Source organism: Lepeophtheirus salmonis, chromosome 13 (assembly GCF_016086655.4).
Source record: "Lepeophtheirus salmonis chromosome 13, UVic_Lsal_1.4, whole genome shotgun sequence".
Lineage (NCBI taxonomy): Eukaryota > Metazoa > Arthropoda > Copepoda > Siphonostomatoida > Caligidae > Lepeophtheirus > Lepeophtheirus salmonis.
Genome location: NC_052143.2, coordinates 15,149,735 through 15,173,751, shown reverse-complemented (window position 1 = coordinate 15,173,751; position 24,017 = coordinate 15,149,735). Strand labels below are relative to the sequence as shown.

Below are 24,017 nucleotides of genomic sequence, written 5' to 3'. Positions count from 1 at the left end.
CATTGAAAAAAGAAGAATCCCAAAAATCAAAAAAATACAAAAGAACGACTTGTAAGCAAACAGATTCATTAAATTCAATAAGCCTCTATTAAAAATGTCTAAATATACAAAATAACACTAAACAAGGCATTACTATCCAGATGAATAAAGAATTGTATATTATGGAATTTAATGTTTCAGGAGCGCACTGAAAAGTATGGACAATCAAATGTAGGTTCAACGTTATTAAGAAATATTTTTATACCTCTTGGGATGTATAACATTCACTAAAAAAACTTGAATAAATATGCGAAATAGTAAATTTTTTGTAATTTAATTAATCTCATTCATTATTTTAACAAATTTTAAAATGGTTTTACAATCATAATGTGTGTATATATATTTTTTTTTATTATAATTTGTTTATCATTTAATAAAAAATATTTATTTTATTATTATAGAAGTGCTGTGGGAAAGAGGAGAGGAGGGGGGATGTGTTTGATGGGAAATCTGTGTTGTATCATTGGAAAGCCAAAGTTTTTTTCTACATATATATGTATACAATTATTTATATAACACAACCTTGATACACGTACATTTACATATATAATATAAGTTAATGCCTTGAATAGAAGTTTTAAATGAGTAATATAAATAAAAAGCAAAAATGATGATAGTTAATATTTAATAATAAAATTTTTCGTAGAAAGTAGATTCTTTACTTTTTGACAAAATTTAATATAATAAAATATGTAACAAGGAATAAAAGTGTATCTATATTTATTACGTATATAGAAAAAAGATAAAGATAGACTCTGTAACTAAATTAGTTCCTATAATTAGTGTGCCTTTAACATACTTATAATATTAATAAAGTTCATTTGGATAATTAGAACTCATCCATCTTTGTGATAAAAGAATAAAAATTGTTTAACACTCACAATCATTTCAGTGAAAAGTAGGGAGAAAGCCATCATCAGCCTTTCATCATTGGGCTTAACTCATTTTGTTTGCTTTTATTCATGATAAATAAAAACAATAAAAAAATATATGACGTATAACAACAATTAAATATATTTCATTACATTTCTTTTTAAAAGTCTTGATAATAAGCCTTTGAAATAAAAAGTGTAATACTTTAGTAGAGATTGAAAGCAAATAAGTATGCATTGGCGCTAATAAATGTTCCATTGAGAAATGGGATTATGTGTATGGGGAGAGAAAGAGATTAAAATAAGCACCAAATCTGTGCAGGTGAATCTTGTATTATTTGTGTTCATATTCCATTTAATAATACAAATGATAGAATTTTCGGGAAAGGTATTTCAGAATTTTTCCATTGATAAGGATTCCATTGGGGTTTTTATAGCATTTGAGTCAACTCTACGAGTAAAAGGCTCACTAAAAGTAGCCCGAAATGTGGGTGGAAATCTCCATTTGCAGAGTTTTTCAGTAGGTCCCGAATACGACTCCATAACCCATCATTGGGTTGAGGTTCAACTCCCAAGAGAAAGCAAAACATTTGATACAAATCCACCAGTTCAATTGCGTTATAGGTCTCATTGGGATCCACAACGAAATCTAAGGTGTAAACCATGGATAGTTATATATAAATATAAAAATAATGATATGCCCACCTGGTCCCTTGGCCATAAAAACCCCTCTCATGTCTGGTTCTTCTGGATCATATCCCGCCATCCCTTGTCTCGTTTGTTCATAGATCCTGGAAGGATCAAATGTACTATATCCCGTATGCTTGTTCCGTGGCCATTGCAAATGCCCTTGTGACCGCAGTATGATGGTTCCTGGATGCGCCAGTACAAGAATGGGAGGTGTTTGTGGACTTTCTTTCCAATGGAGATGCTCTGGAATTTCATTGTGCCGATAAACACGTGCCACACCATGTAGATTTCTACGAAGAATAGATACAATTTCACCCGTGTAACGAAACTTTTTCGGATAAATCATGGAGTACGCTCCACTTCCAACCAACATTCGGACTTTGTGGCGAACGTTTCCCAGCTTTTCACCTAATGAAACCTTGACCACATCGATGGATTGGAGAGGGAAATTTTGAGGGTGGTTCATGGCGATGGGGTTTGAGCCATAAGCCATGCCATGATCTGCCATTATGATTATATTTACCTGAATATTTATTAATTCGTTAGAAAAATGTGTATAGTTTGTTGAAGATAAGATATAAAGAGGTTTTGATCCAAACATTAAAAACTTGTAATAATAAACATTAAATATTTATTTGAGGAGGAGGAAGGGAGGCATATGGCTTCATATTAGGGGTATGATTAACTTTAGAAACATTAAAAAATATAAACATGAAAAATAAAAACAAAATATTTTTCTGCATTTTTTGCTTTACTTATACCCCGTTTCTCACATTAAAAAAATCGTGATCAAATTACTAATTTCTGATCTTTTTTTTTTTTTTTTCATCCATATTAATCATAAAAATAAATTATATGTAAAGATTTTTTTTTTATAGTAAGACCCTTACTTTGTCTTCCATGTTTATTCTTTTAAATCGATTCAGAAATATCTTTAGGGAATTATCCAACTCCCTTAGCGTCTCTTCCACTTTGGTGGAAAGAGGCCCATACTCCTCAGCTGATTCTCCCAAGCTACCCTCATAGACAAAGGCTGCATCGTAGCCTCTTTGAAAATAGATGAGGGCCTTTTCTAAATTGATGTTAAAAGTCATGGAATCATCCTTTTGATAGATGGACTCACAGTAGTCAGGACTCGTTGTCTGCACATCATTCCAGGGTATGTCACACCTCCCCCAAAGAAACGTTGCAATTTTGAGACCTTGGTCCGTTGCTGTAGCCCAAAAGGGTTTGGCCTTTTCCCACCATTTAAGGTAGTTGGTTGTTCGTTCATCCTCACTGTTGAAGAGAAGTGATGTTGAGTGTCGGGAGTATTGATTTGATGACATGAGAAGGGAGTCTGCAAACTGGTTACCAATGATGCTATGGTTTTGTGGATAGCAACCTGTGTTGAGAGGACAAGAAAGTAATAGATTACTCAATTTTATATGTATGGCATAGGTAGATATCTAGCATTTGGCCCTTTTTTACCAACACTTTTAAATATCGTGAGTGGGCAATTTGCCAAACGGATATTTGGGGAAATCGTCAAAAAAATTATATTTAATTTTATGATATATGTGATTGTATATTTTAATTCAATTTATATTTATTCATATATGTCGTATTATCATTCAACTTGATGGATTTAATAATACATATTGGAAAATACTCATGGATTGATAAACAAGCATAATATGGGACAAGAAAGGATGCTTCCCTATAAAATTACCGATTTTTCCATCATGTTATGGTTGTTCGTCATAACGAATAATAATTAATTGATAACAGAGAAGTGTTGAGCACTTCTTCCAATAAAATTTATGTATTGCTTCTTTATTATTTAATTTATTTAAAGCACTACAATGGTAAATAGTCGAGCTATATTCGAACCACATACTACTATGTTGTGTTTGTATAATGACTATTAGTGAATATAATTTAATTTCTGCAAAAGAACAGACATTCATATTATTACTTGTATATCAACAAAATCTATTTATTATACTATCATTTTAAATCAATTTTCAAATATACAATCGTATATATCATTAAGTATCATTTTTTTTTTTTTTTTTTGTATGACCAAGAGTTTGGGTCAAATATTGTTGTCCAATGGTTAGTCAGGTTTTTATCTATCTAAAATTATAAGGCCGATTGTTTTCAAAAATTTAAGGTGTGTATTGTATACATGGATTCAACGCAAATAGTTTCTCTTTATTATTTGTTCAAATAAAAAAATCGCGAATATAAGGTGTAGTAAAAAGGCATCCATTATGTTTAATGGATTCTTTATATATATATATATTAATATTTATCTCCTTGGCAATCAAAACATTCGGAATCGACGATACATGTTCGAGAAATGACTTTCCAGAGCGTGGTTCATCTTCGACATCAAAATTACCGGAATAAAATCGATAAAACCAAAATTGCATGTGATTGGTTGTTACAATTTCAAGAACATCAATACTATTAAGATTTTGAGCCACCTGGCTTACGTATTCGCCTTTACTGAAGAAAAAATGTAAAATATGGAGTGTTTTCTTTTTGCTGATGTCCATCTTTGATGCGCGCTCAACGAATACTAAGTTAAACAATAAAAAAACTCTCCAAAAGGTTTTTTAGAATGAAGTCGTGTAGCACTAACACTATCTTGTTGCACTTATGCAGCGCGAACTATACATTACTCTAGCCATCTATTGGAATTCTGTTTACTACGCCTATTATGAGGAAAATTCACGTTATTGGACTGCAAAATATGTATTGAAAGCTTCAGAGACAGGCTTGACATATTTTTTAAATTATAGTGGACTTGCAAATTTTCTTTGTTTGATTAAGATGTTTTTACATACCTGTATTAATCGTTTGCCAAGCTGGAAAGGACTCTGCAGGGAACACGGACTTCAAGTATTTTGTGTGGACCCCACCTCTTTTAAATTCTTCAAAGCCGGGAAAGCCCTTTCCGGAACGGAGAGAAAACTTTCTTAAATAGTCCCATCGGAACCCGTCCACAACAACGACCAAGAGTCGATTTCGATACCCGTCAGGTGTATCTGACGTCATGGCCCTTGAGAGGGACACGCAGGGGGAGAGCAAATAGAGGAGTAAAGATGCAAGGGCTCCGTTAGTCATCATCATTTAATGTCTTGTATTTGTTCCTGAGGAAAAATTTAGATATAAAAGTTATTAAATGAAAAAATGTGTTAGATGATTATGGCATCAAACACAAGCATAAAAAATAAGAGAAGGTCATTAGAAAATAATGCAATAAAACTATGAAAGGGGAAAAAAGTTGAGAGTATTTTTCTACTAATTAGGAAAGTTAGTTTTTTTCTTTTCTAACAACTCTTCAAGCACTTAAAATATGTACATATGTTATTTAAAAAGGAAAATCGGAACATGCTTCTCTATTTTAAAAAGACATCCATCATTTTTTTCTAATGTTCCTTTTAATTGGTCATTGATTAAGTAATAGTAAGTATAGTGACCTAGTAATTGTCCTTGAAGTCCATATACATTATATATATTTCATTCTCTAGAAACAAACGAGACGCAAACCTTCCCATATTGAGTTCAAGACAATAATTTATCTCCAACGCGTTAGTCATTGAGCTAAGTCCTTTGATTTATTTCTTAATCATTATTTCCTTTCCTATTGTCATAAGAGAGCCGCTATTCATCACCAGTCACCCTCCATGGCAAAAATGGGTCGAATTTGTTACGATTTAGCAGCAATTTCCAGGTAATAATTCGGTCTGTGAGGTTTATTTTTGTTTTTTGTTGTTTTTAAGTCAGAAAAATAAGAAAAAAACTCATGTGCATCTTTAAAATCAAAATTACCGGAATGAAATCAACGAAAGCAAAATTGTTCATAATTGGCTGTAAAAGTATACATAGTATATCTACAATTCAAATTTGCAGTCTCCTGGCTCTTGGTTTCCTCTTTTTCTAAGAAGAACTCTAAAACATATATTTCCTGGTGTACATCTTTGAATATACCGTGTAAAACAGTCACAAACCTGTCACAGAAGTTTTTTTTAGTACGAAATCTTATCCTGCGTAAACTGATCACATTTAAACGACACGAGATACAAATAACTAAAGCCATCTATTGGAAAAATAATGGATTTCATTATTTGATACTCATTTTCCATAATAGGCCTTCCAGAGAGACTTGTACATTTTTGACATCAAAATTACAGGAACGGAATCGACGAAACCAAAATTGCACGTAATAGACTGTTACAGTATCAGAAGCATAAATAATATTCACATTTTCAGCCGGTTGAAGAAATGGTTGAAGGTTGAAGAAAAACTGCAAAATATGGAGTATTTTCTCTTTCTTAGTGTTAATCTTTGACGCACTCAAAGGATACTGAGTCAAACAATACCAAAACTGTCCAAAATGTGCTATAGTCCGAAATGGTATGGTTCTAACGCAATCAAGCTATAGTCATCTATTGGAAAAATAATGTATTTATTTTTACTACACATGTTATATTATTCCAAGGGACCTATTCCAATTGACAAATTATAATTATTAATAATTCAATTATTAACTTTATATAACTTTTATAGGATTTGATTTGTTACATAAATCAATTAGATGCAAAAAAAAAGTCAAAAATATTTTGCATTCTTTTCATCTCACTGATTAATCCAATATTAATAAACCTAATTAGTCCTAAGAAATACGACTCTTAAAGAAGCATTTGCATATAAATGAAATTAAATCTGGCATAGATTCACAAAAAGATAATAATAATAATAATATTTGATTAAATGTAATTTGTTATTCCTCGTCTTTGTAAAGCAAAAATATATATTATATTGTGGCATTTCAAGGATAAAAAATTATTATAATTAGAGCACTGTGCGAAGATATTTTTAATAAAGGCATTGAGTCTTATAATAAGTGAAAAAGGTTTTTTTTCTTATTATAATTATTATGTACAATAAGCATAGTTTTATAAAATTTATAATAAATTGGATTATGAAAAGGTAAAACAATTTGTTTAAAAAAAGACAAGAAACTTGATATTCACGTCATTGTAATTAAATAAAAATTAAGCCAATACTACGTCAAAAATAAATAAAAGATGAAATGAACAGCTTCATATTTATGGATTTCAACCTCTACTATTACCACAATATAATCGCCTTTGGCGTCAATAACTGCCTCGACTCCAAATAGGAAACTAGAGAGGATCTTGATGATAGTCTCCTTTGGCAGATTCTTGCATTCCTCACAGATCCAGGGCATCAGCTCGGATTTTATGTTCAGAAGGATCTGTTGATGAATCGTTTCACTGTATCCCACACAAGGAAGTTGAGGCCGGGTAGCTTAGAGGGAAAAACTGAGTCTAACGAAGTTATAAAAAGAACTGACAACAAGGTCAGCGTTTTCTTTTTATTTCTTAGAGAAAGGAACTCTCCACGTGTTTAAGAAGTTTGCAATTTCAACATTGTCTCGTCTGGCGCAGATAGCAACATGGACACTCTGCCTATTCAACGATTGTGGAATAAATACTTTTTCAAACTCAGCATACATATAAACTATTCAGGATACTAAGGCAAGCTACGGCGTTCAATTTTCCTCAATATTCTTTAGTTTGCTGTCAATTTCCCACTTGCTCCTTATTACATCTGTTATGAACTTTGTATATTAAACTCCAATTACACTTTTATTGAACAATTCGCTATTATTTAATGAAGAATTGACAAATTACCAGCTAATTTAGGGACTTTCATTTTTTTAAGTTGAGATGTAAGTAATTGGTACATTTTCATGTTATTGGGATGGACAGTTACTTACAGTTGAGGAAATAAATATTTGATCCCTTCCCAAATTTGTAAGTTTGCACAATGAATTTTCTATACGATTGAAGTGGGGATTAGTTATTGTAATATTAACATTTTGTCAAGTTACAAAAAAAGAAACGGAAAAGGATCTAGGTAACCCTAACAATTCGAAGAATATTTTGAAGGGGAGCAGCTTATATATCCTTACGTTTCATTAGGTTAGGTACAAGGAACTTGGACGATGAGGGGGGAGAAGGGAATAAACAAGGAAATACGCAAAAATTAACCTGATATAGACCCTCAATTATACTCTGAGTCCAACAAGGAATTACAATGATAACTTAACAACAAATCCTCAAGGGATCTCTCTGTCTTTTATAAGCACTCACAAATGTTCAATATGGTTTCACATCCAATAATGATAGGTCGTAATTAGTAGAAAAGAAAGTTCACTCCTTAGAATTTAAATGACAAGGACAACAGCTTAGGAAAAGAAAATTTACTCTTCAGTTTGCCAACTCAAAAAAAAAAGAAAAAAAGCTAAACATTGCACCGACTTTTTATCACTATTTTTTATCGACTGATTCACTCTATAACCTTAATGTACATATTCTAGTCCCACTAATTTGTTGGATTGGCCAAATATTTATGATCATTACCGGGTCGGCGTGTACACGATCCATTTTCAGTGCTCTGTCACGAGGTTGTAGCCCGAGGGTTAGATATGGTGAATTTGTCTTTTCCCCATGGTAGAGAAACAAACAAAAAATGATTTCATCAATATCTTTGATTTTAATAAGTTTGCCCACTGATAAAAGTTATAAATGGAATTGAGGTCTGGAGACTCCATGAGTTTAATGTAATTATTCCTGGGTCACTCCTTTGTTGTGTTGGCCGTAGATTTGTATCATTGTCTTGCTGAAAGACATATTGCACGACCCATTTTCAGTACCATGCCCCGAGGAAAGGAAGTTGTCGTCCAAAATTTTCCAAAGGTCCATCTCCCTTCGATGCTTTTAGGAGAGAAACATTCCAAAACATAATTTTTCCACCTTTATGTTTGACGGTGGTGTTACTCATATTATGGTCAGTATTTTTCTTTATTCTAACACTTTTTTGTTTTTTCATAGAATGTGCCTCTCACTGCTATAATAAAGCTACTCATAAAATTATAAACGGTTATTTTCTTTGTCAGTGGACAAACTTAGACAATCCACTATACACAATGGGACATATTTAAGTTTAAACTGAATAATGTTTTTCAAACTTTGTTACAAACTAGTTCGTGAAGACAGTGAGGACAAAATTAAGTATATTTCCAGGAAATTATAACTGAATTCGACATTTTTTATTCAATATGGCCTCCCTGAACCTCAATGACAGCCTCCACCCTCTTCCTGGAGGCTGCACAAACTTTACCGATGTAGTCTACTGAAAAGATAGCCATGTGTTCTTAATAGTGGACTCCAAAGGTATCACATACCCATGAAGCAAAATTGCAGGTCTCTCCCACGACCTTTGTCTTGATGGAATAATCCAATGGTTTAAGATCGGGGGAGCTGGGAGGCTACATCTTCTTGGATACATTCATAAGAAGCTTGGTTTCAGGCATCCTATTATTCTTTGTGGCCGGGATAATGAGATGTTTCTTCCTCCTTGCTCTTTATTTTGCTCCTTAGTCATCCTTAATGATCCTTCAGAGCGTAACTTCGCTCACATTCATCTTCTTGCCTGTACCGCTAATCCTCCTCACTGGAATTCCAGTAAGACCGTTTTTTACACGCTTACTCATGCCTTCATTTCTGACTGTTGGTTTTCATACACAGCCGTCCAGCTGATCCTGAGGTTATTGGCAATCTTAGTTGGGGTTTTCAGGCGTGCTAGAATTTACAGCAACATAATTATTTTGCCTTCCATTTTGTCGTCATTGAAGATAGAGACAAGAGTTATAAATAAAAGTAATTTGCAAATGATAATTAGAATAAATGCAAACTCACTTTTATACAAAATCATATCGAAAATAGAGCTGTGATAATGTGTAAGCTTAAATATTACGTAGGGGCTATAAAAATAAAATCCATAAACTAATTGAAAAACTGATTAAAAAGAAAAAATATAACATTTCAAAAATTACTTATTTTAAATATATATATAAATATATGTATGTATTGATGATTTCAATTCATAGCGTCTGAGAGAAATATATTCAACCAAACGAAATCCATCCATCTATAGCAATGGTCCAATGCTATTAGTGGTATCTAATATAATTATTATTATTGAAAGCTTTCACTCATTTTAAGAAGAGGAAAGTTATATGTACACACCCGCATATACAAGAAAAAAAGGTGTCAATTGTGGTCTTCTTATTGAATAGACAACATACATATATGTACATAATACACACTCAACAACATTCTTAGGCTACAACCAAAGAGCTATATAGAAAATGGATAAAGTCTTATTTTTGCAGACATAAAGTAAAAATATACTTCCATATATATGTATATATATATTGCCAAACTTGGTAAATAATATACACTAAGTAAGTAAGAAAAAAAAGTTTATTTTTATTTTTGAAGAAGGTATCAAAGTAAAGGGGAAGAGGAGGGTCAAGATATTTGTTATCTCTCTCTCTATGGCAAGAAAAAAAAGAAAAGATTTTACCGAAATTAATTTATATTTATACTTATTATTTTCTAAGTAAATTGAAAAATTCTTTTCTTTTCTTCTTGAGTAAATAGGTTATTTTTTCTTCTTCTTCTTTTTTTTTTTTTTTTTTGAAGAGAAAGACTCATAATCCTATTTTTATAGTCCATCACCTCCTCACCCCCCCTACCCAACTGGTCTTTTTTTTAAGTATTATTCTTGAAAGGACTGGTTCTATATTGTACATACAGGTGAAGCTCAAAATATGATTTTTTTTTTGAAGGGGTGAGGATTTTGCTTCAAGGATATTTCCCCTCAATATGAAAATAAATAAAATTTATACGTCTTTGATTTTGTTATTTTTGGTTAAAATTGATCTTCCCATGGAATTATTCAATCAAAATATGTAATGTGTATTATTACTATAAAATACATTAAATGGTTGTTTTTTTAAAAGGAAAATGATGGAATCATGCCCCAGAATTCCAATGCATACACCAAAAAATCCCGCTATGTAATGAATTCGAACCAGAAACAAAATAGGTAGTCAAATTACATAGTTTAATAAGAAAACAAAAATAAATAAACACGGGAACGACTCGAAACGAAAAATCACTAATTACTTCTCCATTAGTATTGTACATCATGGATTATTCACACTAGAAATGACTCATATATTGACGAACAAACATAATAAGAGGCAAGATAATAATATCATCAATATTCCAAAAGAGATAAAATATTTAATGTACTTTATAGTAATAAATAATGCATATTTTGATTTCAACCAAAAATAACAAATAACTATAAACTTTATTTATTTTTATTAAGGCGAAATATCCTTGAGGCAAAATGTCCCAAGGCAAAATAGTTTAAGGAAAAATTACCAGGCACTATATTTGCCCAACCAAATTACACATGTACTTAACAAAGAAAACACTTCTTTTTTTTCTGCAAATTACCTTTTAATTTTTTTATATTCGCTTTATAAGGCTCTTTTTTTTCCTTAGAAAGGTATCAACAATAATTACGCTATAAATAAGAGAGCACTAACAAAAATAGAACAAAACAGTGCTGAATATTCGATGCTACAAACACATATCCGCAATAACAAAACTGGTTTAATTTGGTTTCAGCTGTCTTTTATTAGCGTAATGAAACCTCGTAAATAAAAATAATGAGGATAAGGTAGTAATTTAATGTTACTGCAATTTTTGGGTCCCCACATTGTATATACTCTCCGAAAGAGCTTCTTGTCCTTTAATTATATGGTCAATTTAAGTGCACTATTTTATGTGTTAATACATCTGTAGCATATGTGACGACACAGCCGCCTCAAGGTCATAGAATCTTCAATTGAATGCAACAAACCGTTCGTATAACAAATAGGCCAGAAATTGTTGTATATTTCATTTTATTTATTTTGCAAAGGACAGTCATCACATTAGTACAAATCAAATTTAATTATGAAGGCAGCACTAGTATATAACAAGTAGCACTTCTAAAGCTAATCATAAATTAGAAATAAGTAATATCTAGTCAAAAAAATTACATCAAAATAGTCAAAAATCTTTTAAATTCCATTTTTTGATTATAATGGTAATTGATGAGACTCTTTACTTAGTTTTTCGCATAAAATATGGTTTTCAAAAAAATTTATTTGAATTTTTTATTTTTGTTTTTATTTTTGGCACCTTTAACCTTTTTCTAAGTTTGTACAAACTTTTGGAAAAAACAGTCAATAATTGATATAATTGATATAAAAGTTAATTTTCTTTTTACAAAATTTTATGCTAATTTCAAATATGTACTTATATTTGATGTACGATCCTCCAATCTTGAGAAAATTCTATTTAAAGGAAAAAAATGGTCATAATTAAAAAAAAAATTGTTTGAAAATATATTTTGTTTGGTTGTTCAATTGTTTTTATACCAAATTAACTTAATAGAAGTACAAATAATTAGAGACCTAAAATTTCAAACAAAAAATCACTAAAAGCCCATTTTATACAAAATATATATGTATAATTATAGATTCATGATTAGCTTGTGAAGTACTACTAGAATGGACTATGGAGTTTAACGGGAATTTTGTTTTGTTGACTTGAGTAGGTATCAATATTGCATGAAACCGATTTTTTTTTAATACAATAAATACGACATTTGGCAATTCCTGTCAAAATCACAAACTTTTTTATAAATATCTCTTCAAAAAATATATTTTTATCATATAACAGATCTCAGCGAATGTACATTGTACAATTTGGAAACTATTTCGTAGCTTTTACTTATATTACAAATAACCCAACCAACAACTATGAATTGTTGCTATCATATCATTATGATTTATAATGTCAATATTTATGAGTGATCTAGCTGTGAACTCTTGGATATTATTATTTAATGTATCCCAGAATAATTAAAAAATTAACTTATCAAGTTAATTTAATCACATGTAGGGGAAAGCGTGGTAGATGCCTCACTTTTCACTATTTTGCATGTAGAAAGGATATTGAGATTTGAGTAAGTTTTAATTCAAAGTTCAAAACAAAATAATAATGGACTTATGACACCTATTCCATAACAAATTTAATGAAACTGTAATATAAAGTCTATTGTTCACTCACAAGTGATAATTGATAAATAATGGTCAAGAGTACTACTACTTATTGCTAAAATTGAAATACATCTTCACTTACCCAAATATATATATTTAAAATAATATAACTCAATAATAAACATATCTGAGTGGCGTACATTCATGTAAACGAGGTTATTCTGTGCGTCGTATTTAATTTTACACTTACAGAAATATTCACAGCTCGAATTTTGATAGGAATTTTTACAAAAGCGAGGTTGGATGATATTCTCAAAATCATTTACAATTCTGATTATTTATAAATATTGGTTGTATCTTCAATGACGACAAAATAGAAGCCAAAATAAATATGTTTTTGGAAATTTTAGTGCTCCATAAGACCCCCAACTAAGATTGTCAATGGCTTCAGGATCAGCTGGACGGCCGTGTAAGGAATTAAAAAGTGATTTGAAATCCAAGGAACACTCATAGGAAAGTCTGATCAGAAACCAATAGTAAGAACAAAGGCCATGATAATACTTGACAAAAACGATCTTACTAGAAATCCAGTGAGGAGGATTAGCGGTATAGGCAAGAAGATGAATGTGAGCTAAGTTACGCTCTGAAGGATCATTAAGGATAACTTAGGAGCAAAATAAAGAGTAAGGAGGAAGAAACATCTCATAACCACGACTACAGAGTAGAAAAGGTTGTCTAGAGCCAAGTTTATTTTGAATGTGTCTAAGAACATGTAGCATCCCAGCTCCCCTGATCTTAATCCTTTGGATTATTCCATCAAGAGAAAGGTTGAGAGAGCTTCCTACAATTTTGCTTCATGGGTATGTGATACCGTTGGAGTCGACATTAAGGCCACATGGACTAACTTTTCAGAAGACTACAACGGTAAAGTTTCGCAATCTTCAGGAAGAGAGTGGAGGATTTTATTGAGGCTGAAGGAGGCCATATTCAATAAAAATGCCGATTTCGGTTATAGTTTACTGGAAATAAACTTACTTTTGTTATCATTGTCTTCGCCAACTAGTTTCTAAGAAAGTTTGAAAAAAAAATTCAGTGTAGACTTAAATATGATGCATGGGGGTATTTTCAGCAAGAGTCATCTTGGAGACATTCTTTTTATTGACTTTTTTTTTTCAGTGAGATTAATTTCAGAGACATTTTCATATAATAAACATTACAAGATAAATTAGACAAAAAAGAAAAAAATGGTCCATGAATCAAAGGTGTACCTTTATAATATTTACAGCAAGAATAAGGGGAGAATGTGAAGCCTTTTTTCAAGATCTTACTCTACGGATTCCATCAATTGATGCGTTGAAACGCCATCACACACAATGAGTTTTTTTATTTAATTCTTGTATTCACATAATCTTACAAAATAGAGACGAAATCCAACAAAAACCTCAATTGCTCCTGCTAGACTTCTCCCATTTTATTTTAAACATGACTTTGTTGAGTAATAACGTCATTAATCTTGTAATTTTAATTATTTAAATATATCACGGAAAAGAAAATCGCTCAAAGGAATGTCAATGATATAACACTTGCTCGAAATGCACTCGCTCAATTAAGAGAAAACGCTAAAGGAGTATATTTTAAATTTATAATAAAATAAACATAACATAGCATAAATAAATTGGTATTTAAAATTGGTGGATTTTAAAAATTTTCATTAGTTTATTGGCTTTCTATTTTCTCGTGGGGTTTCTTTCTTTTCTTTTTTGCTCCAAATAGCGTTAGCCAACATACACCCACCCTAGACTATTTGACTTCATACACTAAAATCTGTCTGAATACATAACCGATTAACTCCATTTAACTGTTAAATTTATCACAAATAGATATATATTCTCGTTATATATATTATGGGTCTGGATTTTAAATCCATAAAAATTTAAAGATAACTTATTTACAATTTATTACCCAAAATCAATTCAGTATTTAACAAATATTTTCCTCGTTCGATTTTAGAGCACATCTCAAAGATTATTATATTGATTCTTATACAGTTTTGTCAGCTAAATCTGATGAGAATACTTTTATAAATATAGATTTTAGAGTAGTCAAGATATTGAGGTCCAAACTTGTTTTATATTTACAATTTATATCCTGTATATATATTCTTAATGTTTCTTTAACTTTTCGGATGGAGTTACACTGATTCATTATAAGTAAACAATATAGTATTAAATTGAGTCCATCTGACCTACAGATTGTCTATTAAGTCCATATTTGGACTATTTGATGTACAAAAACAGTCACTATGGCACTCTCGCCCCAGTCAAACCTGACAGGATCTCAAATTGTAAGCAATAAGAGGAAGTCGAATTTATGTCGAAAAGTTTAAATTACTCATTTTCTCTTTATATAAACTTTGCTCTGAACTTTAATTTTGAACATATAATTATGTTTTCAGCCATAATTAACGTTAAATCTTATTGCGTTATACAGAAATACTCGGGCCATATATCTGCAGACAAGTCGTGGTTGATGTTAAACAGTTCCTATACATTAAGTATACTTCCTTATCTAGGAACAACCGAGCATGGAACCAGAGCAACTTGAGTCGAATTAAGTAATTTCTCATGAGTACGTTGTCCATTAAGCTAAGTTGTTCCACCAGACATAGATACTTTCATAAAATAAAAAGTTTTATGAATTTCTGCTTGGGTTTCAAAAGAAAATGAATGAGGCTGTAAAATTAGAAAATATGACAGAGCTCAGACTTTCCTGAGTGAAATAAAAACAAATAACAGCCTTCTATTATAATTGTATTTCATAGAATGCTTGTATTTAGAAATTTCTTATTTGGTTTTTGTCATAAAAATCAAAATTATTAATATTGCTCTCAGATATTGATAAAGTCGAACCAAGTGCTCCATTTGAATCTTTATTTTTTTTACTTTAAAGTTACATACAGATCTATATTTCATAGACATAGGTATTTGAGTCATTTATAGAGGTTATATTTAAATTTGTGAATTGAGTTAAGATACCCAAGAATTTCAGCTATAGTTTAGAAACTTTATTTGATAAAAGAAACTTGTATTAGCCCCGATATGACTTTATAGTAAAATTGATCAATTTCTCATATTTTTATTATGAAGGTCAATTTTAGTTAGTTTAAGTTCTATTGTTAATGCCTCGAGAGGGTTAATAAGAATTATTTTTTTATAGAAATTGAGGATAATTTGTCGAAGAATACAAATTTAATTCATCCTCAAATTTAGATAGACCATTCTAAATTGTTTTTTTGTTAACAGGCTACAGTATTTATCAATAGTGCTTATATTAAAATTAACTAAAAAATATCCTTTTTTTACAAAAAAAATGCCACTTTGACTTTGTATTTTTTTGCATAGATCCTGCAACATAAGTAATGACTTGAAAATATCAACTATCAACAATGTTTTTTTTGTTTTGTTTTTGTACAGTATGCTTTAAAAATAGCATAGCTAAAATTTAGAAGATACAAATGGATGGAAAAGGTTCTACAATTAATTTCATAAAATAATTGTACAAATTTATAAAGCTTGTCATTTTACTATGTATATCAAACATAAATAGAATCAGACATCTGACTCAAATAATAAAATAAAAAAGCTATTTGTATTTTGAGCATTTAAAATGGCTTCCTAAAAAGTGTATTTTTTTATAATTTAATAATACAATTACATCCCATTTCAATAAATAAAGGATACGACCTCAATTGAACAACCTACACGATTTATATTAAATTTTTATTCTTAACTAATCATTCAATTTTAATCAAACCAGTGCTGATTGAAAATATTATATAAAAAATTATTATTATTTAATATAATCGCCTTTGACGTGAATAACAGCCTCGACTTGAGGCATGGAGCCTCATGCTCCTATCACAAATATCATCCATTTTAATCGTTTTTGTCGATTCAAGGCTTTACGACGTTCCGAAACGCCCGGATATATCCATTCATGTTGACTTTTTGGGCTATTCAAGGTTAAAAAAATGCATGTTTTCTGCAGCAGTAAATTACACCTAGGACCATTATTGTAGCTGCCAGTTTTGTCTTTCTGACTGAGATGACGTCATCCTTCATTTCGGCAAAGAAACGAATATTACGACAGTTATAGCAAGAGTCGACAGAAAAAAGCATCTTCTCAGAGAAGATTTTGACGATCGATCCATTTTGTTTCCATGCCGGCATAAAATTCAGATTAGCCTGCGCAATTAGACTTAGTAATTGATTAGAATGAGTGAAGGATAATAAAGTCGCACCCTAATATGTATTTCTGTAATTTCAATAACACCATAACATCATAATTGTTTGTTTATTTCTTTTGTTATGATGAATATCATCATACCACTCATTGCATAGAAAGTTGAAGGAAGAAGTTCTCATTAAAAAGACTCTCTAATCTACTGCTACTCATCATCAGTTTATCAAAGCTTTCTCTTAACTTTTGTTCCTTTTGGTGCAATAGATCTCATTATCTCCATGTATGTACATATTAATATTCTCTTTCATTCATTAATAACTCACTCTGAGACCCTTTTTTTTACCCTTTGGGATCTACTAGGACCAAAAGAGTAGGAAATAGTGTTGGATTGGTTTAAAAGCACTAAAGTCCTAATTTTGTCAGTCCTGGGACACAGCAATACCTCACTAACACAAATATCTAGTACATTTTGCTGTCAGCTATGGATCTTTCTGCTTCTGATCTCTTAATCAGTGGTCTGAACGTTGATTGGTTCCATTAGAATTGGTGCTTTGAAAGCTGTGAACAATTCCCAATAATTATTGAATAATAGCTCCCTAGTTGGGAAGAAATGGCTAACTACCGACTGATTGATGGCATCCTACTTTTCAAAATAAGGGTTGCATGATACAATAAAACTAACGTCGTAAAGAGCGATCATTATTGGGGTTTTATGGTAACTACAACAGCTTAAATGACGTATTTACTAACAGCGTCATTTAAGCTGTTGAAGTAATATCATAACCTCTTCCAAGGAGACTAAATGCCTGAAGGTTAAAAGTAGGAATTGTCGCGGCTAGAACGTAAAATACTTCGAGTATTATAATTTCTAGCTATCATTCATTTTTTGTTATTATTATCTTCCATCCTTGCTAGAAGTGAACAAAATATAAGAAGATAGCTAGAACCATTGGACTCATGAGTGGTGAAAAGACTAGACCGACTAGAAAAAGGCGTACACTACTAGATACTAGGAGTGTATTGGTCCTTAGCATGGGACTTAAAATATGTCCTATTCTCTCCAGTTTTTTTTATCGTTGTTAAAGGTCCTTGAAAATCTGTGGAGCTTCTCATAGATTTATGTCAATTACATATATTAGAAATAGTCAGGGTAAAAGAGTTTTCTAATCTAATAAAGTTCGTGAGGAATGAATAAGTATAAAGTGCCTTGCTATTAAAATTTTGTAGGTTTTTAATTATTAGTAAATATAATATTATGTTCTTACATGTTGTGGTACATAGTTAAGTTAATCACTCAAACGAACCACCTCCAGGTTCAACCATTGCCTCCAAACTGGCACATGCATTAATGAGGAACTGTTTGTCCATGTTGACCACTGCCTCGAGAATATAATCCAACAAGGAGCCAACAGAGTTGTGTGCTCCTTTATTGGACTCTCTCTCTCTAAGACACCTCACACATACTAGTCAAAGGGGTTCAGATCCACTGAGCTAGGAGCCCACATTCCCTTTGCCTAAAACGTATGGACCTTAAAAATATTGATTTTTCCGTAATAAATCCGGTTCCAATTATCCGATTTGCAGAAACTGAACAATTTAAAAAATTTATCCCATTAACTTACAATCAGTCATTAGCCTAGAACGATCATGAGTCTTCCTTGTAGGTGTTCCCAACCCCTTAGACTCCTTGAATGCATTGGCAACATCGACAGCAGTTTATTTGGGAATTTCGTATACTCAATAATTTCCCTGTTCGTGCGACTAATACGGAGGCAAACAATTTTGGCCGCACGGCGTATTCCCAGGACATCTCAATGATATGTAATTTTTTAAATACAATTTTGTCAGTTAAATATCATGACCACACTTTCATAAACATGAGTGTCAGGATTGTCAAGGTATTGGAGTCTAAGCTTGATCCGGATTTAAAATTTCCATGCTGTACACTTCAATGGACCAGGTTAGTAGAAAGATGGAGTGAGTTTTAAAAGCTTAAATCATCCCTTACTCTGTTATCCATGGATAATGTCATGGGTAGTTATAATTTGAAAATAGGAATTGTCACAATGTTCCAAGAATTCAGTGCCACAGTCAAATGACTCATTTTTTTTAAATAATAACTTAACTAATTTTTTTATCAATCACAATTAGTTTTTCATACATTTTTATTTAGAAAATATAAATATCCCTCAAAATTGAATTATTTTATTCCTTAATTAATTATTTGTATCTAAAATTAACTTCATTCATTAAATTCATTATTAAAATGTAAAAAAGAGTTCAAATTTTATCAAAATATATATTTAAATGTAAAATAATTTCTCGGATAAGTGTATTCAAACATGAAAAGAACAATACCAAGACACCATTTAATTAAGAAAAATAAACAAAAGTATCTAAAGTGTAAATAAAAGCCTAATTTGATGAATAAAAAAATAGGATGGGTGGAGGGGGGTAGAGGACTCAAAAAATGCGTTGTTAAGTTTGATTTTCATTTATTCTATGAACTTATGCAGTCATATACTTAAACAATATTAATCTAGAAAACTTTGCCTATTCTTATTGACAAAATTTAATAAAAAATAATTTCGTATGTATTTATATATTACTGAGTTATTAGGAGTCGTTGAACCGACCTATTTTGAATTAAAAAATAGAATATAACTACACAAGAAATCCTAACTGTTTCTGGGGAGCACACACCCGTACTTACTCAATACTTAGATGTTTTCTCCTCAAGAATTAAGTAATAATAATAACAGCTTGAGAAAAAAATATAAAAATGGCATTTTGACGCATCGGTGATGAGCCAGTGAGTACTTTAATTTCTAGATCGATACCTGGGCGAGCCTTAGCGACACACACTCGCTGTTTCATATAAACATCTACAAGCTTTCATTTATATTTAAGCTTGACATTTTTGTAAGCAAAAAAAAACTTTACAAACCCTTTTGGATTTTCTTTTTTACAATTTATAAATAATTTCTTATTAAAAAAGTAATTACATTTTTTTAAAGATAGTAAAATCACATTTCATTCCCATTTTGTGCGAATTAGACATGAAAAATGAACTTCAAATTTGTCATAGTTTCTTATACAAACGGTTTATATATAAGTGGAATTCTTATAGGAGAAATTAATGTCACATTACACAAAAATAAAAAATTGCAGCAGTTTAACTGCATGCAGATTTTTAATATAATTTTGCCGCATCCTTGTGCACCATACAAATAGGGGGACGCTACTAATTAATATAAATGCCAAGTGATTGTCTAATATTTACATATCGAATGGGGACCCAAAACTTGCAGTTACAAAAGCCCCAATTTTTATGGAATTAAGGAAGGACAACTCAAACCCAGTTTGGGATATCTTTAAATATTCAAAATGTATTCCTTCAGGAGTAATACCTGCCTCAACACGACGGGGAACAGATTGAAAGCTATTGACGATGAAGGCCGAGTCCATGGCGTACTACACTGTCGACAGCAGCTCGGAACAAATCCAAATTTGGATTAGAGGTGTTGCAGACATTCACTTCTAAGACGTTATAAACAACAAAGGCCAGGGGTTGAGCTCAGTGCCGGAGGAGGGCCACATGGAGGCAGGTCAGAAGTCAGCCATATTTTTGCTGCGGTTATTCTAGGATCTATGGGGCTGTAAAGGACTTCTTTGTCACGAAAACATGAACTACTTCTTCACATCATCACACTAAGTTTTTATCTCTATGGGCATGACATTAAAACAAAAACTTGTTTATTTCTGTCTCAGCTGTCGTTTGGCTACGAAATGAAACCTCATAATTTAAAAAAAAAAAAAGGATAAAATCGTGATTAATCACTACTACAAGTTTTGCGTACTCATTCTGTAATATTTATGCTTTTATTATACAACATTTTGAAAATTTATACATAATATTTAAATAGAGCAGCAACTTTAAAAGACTGGGTAGATATGTCAGCGCCGTAGTCACGATTTTCTCCTAATAGGGGCTAGTTGGAGTCATTATGGAGGACTCGCCATTAATAAAAACAATATATACTACTAATAAAAAAAAAAATATTGGGGCCTAGGAACCCTTTACCTAAGTATGTACATCTCAAAATTTTTGTGGAGTTAAGAATAAATATTAAAGCAATAAAGAAAGCATTTTGATGGAATGTTGATGTAATATATTTAAAAAAGTACTTAGTTGTAACTAAATTTTGTCAATAGTTTCGGTAAAATTATATATACAGAGTCTTTTTACTGACGTCATAAATTGCATCATAATTGAAGAAGGCGTCATTTTGGGGGCTGAATGTTGATATTTTTACAACATAAAATTTACAAATTTCCAATAAACCTTGATAAAACATTGGCTTTATGAATGAAAAAGACATAACACCTGTATTGCATGCTACTTGATGCCTATCATAAACAATTATATTTGAATATAATCAAAGTAAAATGTACTAAAAATGGTTGAGTTTATACAATTATTTAAAAGTTTTGATGGATTATGGATGATAAAAGTCGGATAATTTGAGAAAAATATCTAAATATTTCCATTTTAATAGTTAATCCATATCTACAATGTAGAAATAAGAATGTATAACGGTGTAATGACATATCTTGAACTCATTTTAAGGTCAAATATGTAATAAAAATACGTTATAGAGGGGTCCATTTTTGATAGACGGTAAGATTTCAGCTCTTTTATTAGCAAGTCCCATTTTGACATCCAATAGGTGACTATTTTCCTTGGCCTAATACAGGCGATAGGTTAATTAATCTAGAACTACATATGAATATTTTTTTTTTTTTTAAATCTAACTGCATAAGTACTTAAATTAAATTTAATATAAAGAAATATATAAATTATTTATTGGGCGCTGCATTTCTCAAGAGTGTAGCTCGAATCAAGGTAAGTATATCATAAAATATTTAATTTGAATTTGAAATGTTTTAATGATCCTTAATGTTGATCATGATCAATTTTTAATCATTTCTATTTCAATTTGAAATTAAGTGGTTAAAAAATTAACTTGTACATCCAAAGTTCAAGGGAAATTTGTGTTTTCCAGATGCAATATTGAGCAACGTCAAAATTGTAAGTATAATTATGGAAAATAATAGTAATTATCATAGTAAGTACAATAGTTTTTTATTGAAATTTTGTTTATATAAATATCAAATCAACCTATTTGAATATAGAAGTATAATTTTTCAATATTTTATCTCATAATTTTATAAGAATTATGTCTCCAAATCAGAGATCTCTTCTTGCATCTAAATATTACTGATACTGGTGGTAGGTTAATTAATCAACGAGGTCCTATTGGGGTCCCAGATATCTTATGAGATTTTTTTATAAATATAATCCTCTTATTTGAGTCACACATACATAAACTATATCCTTGGAATAATTATTGCCTCTAATGTATAAATATTAAATAAAAAAGGGTTTTCATTGGTAAGAAACTTGATTATTTAGGCCCCCAAAAAAGACGACATCTAAATTGTGACGTGATGAGAAAACGCTCAATGAGTACAATTTGAACGCTTTTGTGGAAATATTTATCCAACAAATTTATTTGTCAAATACATAAATATATACAGGGCTCGAAGAGGAAATCTGTACTCCCCTCACAAAAAAACAACATAAAAACCGTAATTTTCAATATTTTTATTTCTAATACAAAACAAACCAATTGTAGATAATGCATCTGGATGTATTACGCAGGACTAAAAAAAGTATTTATAACGACCACATTTGATTCCAGGGTGATACAAAGAGGGTGTGGATTTCATCTTGGAACCCTGTACAACTAAAATGGGTACTCGGAAGAGTACAAAACCTCCCCCTAAAATCAAATTGAGTTATATATCACAATTTGTTCCAAATTATGGTCAATGATGCACTTTTTTACTTTATGTGTTAACTTAACCTATCAAAATTTAAGGGCCTCATACTGTGAACATTTATTATCTTTGCACCAAGTTTGATCTTTTTTGGCGGAGATAAAAATATACATTCACTAAAAGGATCATTTCCTAATTCCGTACTCAATTTCTTTATTAATACGAAATGTTACAAATTTCAAACTGATTTGCATATCATTATATATAAATATTGGATATCAATAAATGTCAAAGTTGATAATCTGATTACTAGCTGTACATATCTATCTATGACTGTATCCTCAAATGATGCAATCACCGTATCTAACCAAAAAAGATTATACATAAATATTCATTTACGTAAGTTTATAAATAAACCCCCGATATTTTATTTTTGGGATATGATTTTGATAAATGATCATATGATGAGATTTATTTATTTATACCTATAAAAGACCATAGAGATTTATGTAGAAGCCTATGGCAAAAGAAGAACCGGTAATGGATCCATAACCAAACATCCATCTTTCTCCTTATTTTTTAAATAAAATATGATCAATCTCTAAAGAAAGGAAGCGGGAAATATATGCTATACTTATAAATAAATATAACAGATAAGATTTCCATTCAATAACATGTTAAATTAACAAAATGGTAATTTAAATATATTTTTCTGTCAAATTCCCGCAGGGCATAATTTTTGATAATATTTATTGTACATATAATAATAATATTATTATATACTGAGCTATTTTTTCCCGAAGTTTTATTTTTTTTAAATATAAAAAAAAACACTTTGCATTTTAATTGCTTTTTATGATTAGAGAATCGATTTTTGAAGGGAATCACAGAGATACTTTAATTTTAATGACATGCATGACCCCACCTTGTACGATTTTTGAGACTGTTTGTTATATTTATTGAATATTAACTTTTGTCAAATTTTACTTCAATGACAATTATAATTATTTTTATATTTACGCAGTGATTCGCCATTTCTTTCCCTCTTACAAGCCCATTAAAATCATTTTTCGTCTTAACGGGTCATTAAAATGGTTTCTTTGGGGGAAGATATTTGATATATTCATACATATATACTCATATAAATAAAAAACCGCAAAAATCTCTTACCTAGTACAAAAATATTAAAAAAATCACGGATTGATCCGAATCACATCACTTCCATTGCCATTTGTTTATGTATGAATGTTTTTACTCTACCACCAGCGACAGACAATAGTAGAAACGATCTTGAATAGCCTGCACCCAAATATGGAGCCCCTTCATTTTCTTTTTGCGCT

General features: G+C 30.8%; 1 protein-coding gene across 5 annotated transcripts; it reads right to left on the bottom strand.

The window, feature by feature from the left end:
- Window positions 1–297: 297 nt before the first annotated feature.
- On the bottom strand, window positions 298–24,017 carry LOC121127784 (glycerophosphocholine cholinephosphodiesterase ENPP6). Of its 5 annotated transcripts, none has more exons than XM_040723275.2 (6): window positions 5,603–6,097; window positions 5,072–5,543; window positions 4,436–4,741; window positions 2,492–2,985; window positions 1,617–2,124; window positions 298–1,560 (listed from the first exon to the last, which is right to left on the bottom strand). In XM_040723275.2, the coding sequence occupies exons 3-6, from the start codon at window positions 4,719–4,721 to the stop codon at window positions 1,343–1,345; spliced, it is 1,506 nt and encodes a 501-aa protein (XP_040579209.1). In that variant the 5' UTR covers window positions 4,722–4,741; window positions 5,072–5,543; window positions 5,603–6,097; the 3' UTR covers window positions 298–1,342. The 5 variants fall into 5 exon arrangements, with proteins under 5 accessions (XP_040579209.1, XP_071748856.1, XP_040579208.1 ...); XM_071892755.1 differs by having other exon boundaries at window positions 5,424–5,543; window positions 5,603–6,040; XM_040723274.2 differs by lacking the exons at window positions 5,072–5,543; window positions 5,603–6,097 and adding an exon at window positions 23,848–24,017.

Bases quoted from the DNA above. Each gene is read 5' to 3' on its own strand.
- LOC121127784 (XM_040723274.2), bottom strand. From the start codon at position 4,721: ATGATGATGACTAACGGAGCCCTTGCATCTTTACTCCTCTATTTGCTC. The intron at 2,986-4,435 runs GTATGTAAAAAC...CTCTCAACACAG, and splicing joins TTGGCAAACGATTAATACAG to GTTGCTATCCACAAAACCAT. The intron at 2,125-2,491 runs GTAAGGGTCTTA...ATAAATATTCAG, and splicing joins GAATAAACATGGAAGACAAA to GTAAATATAATCATAATGGC.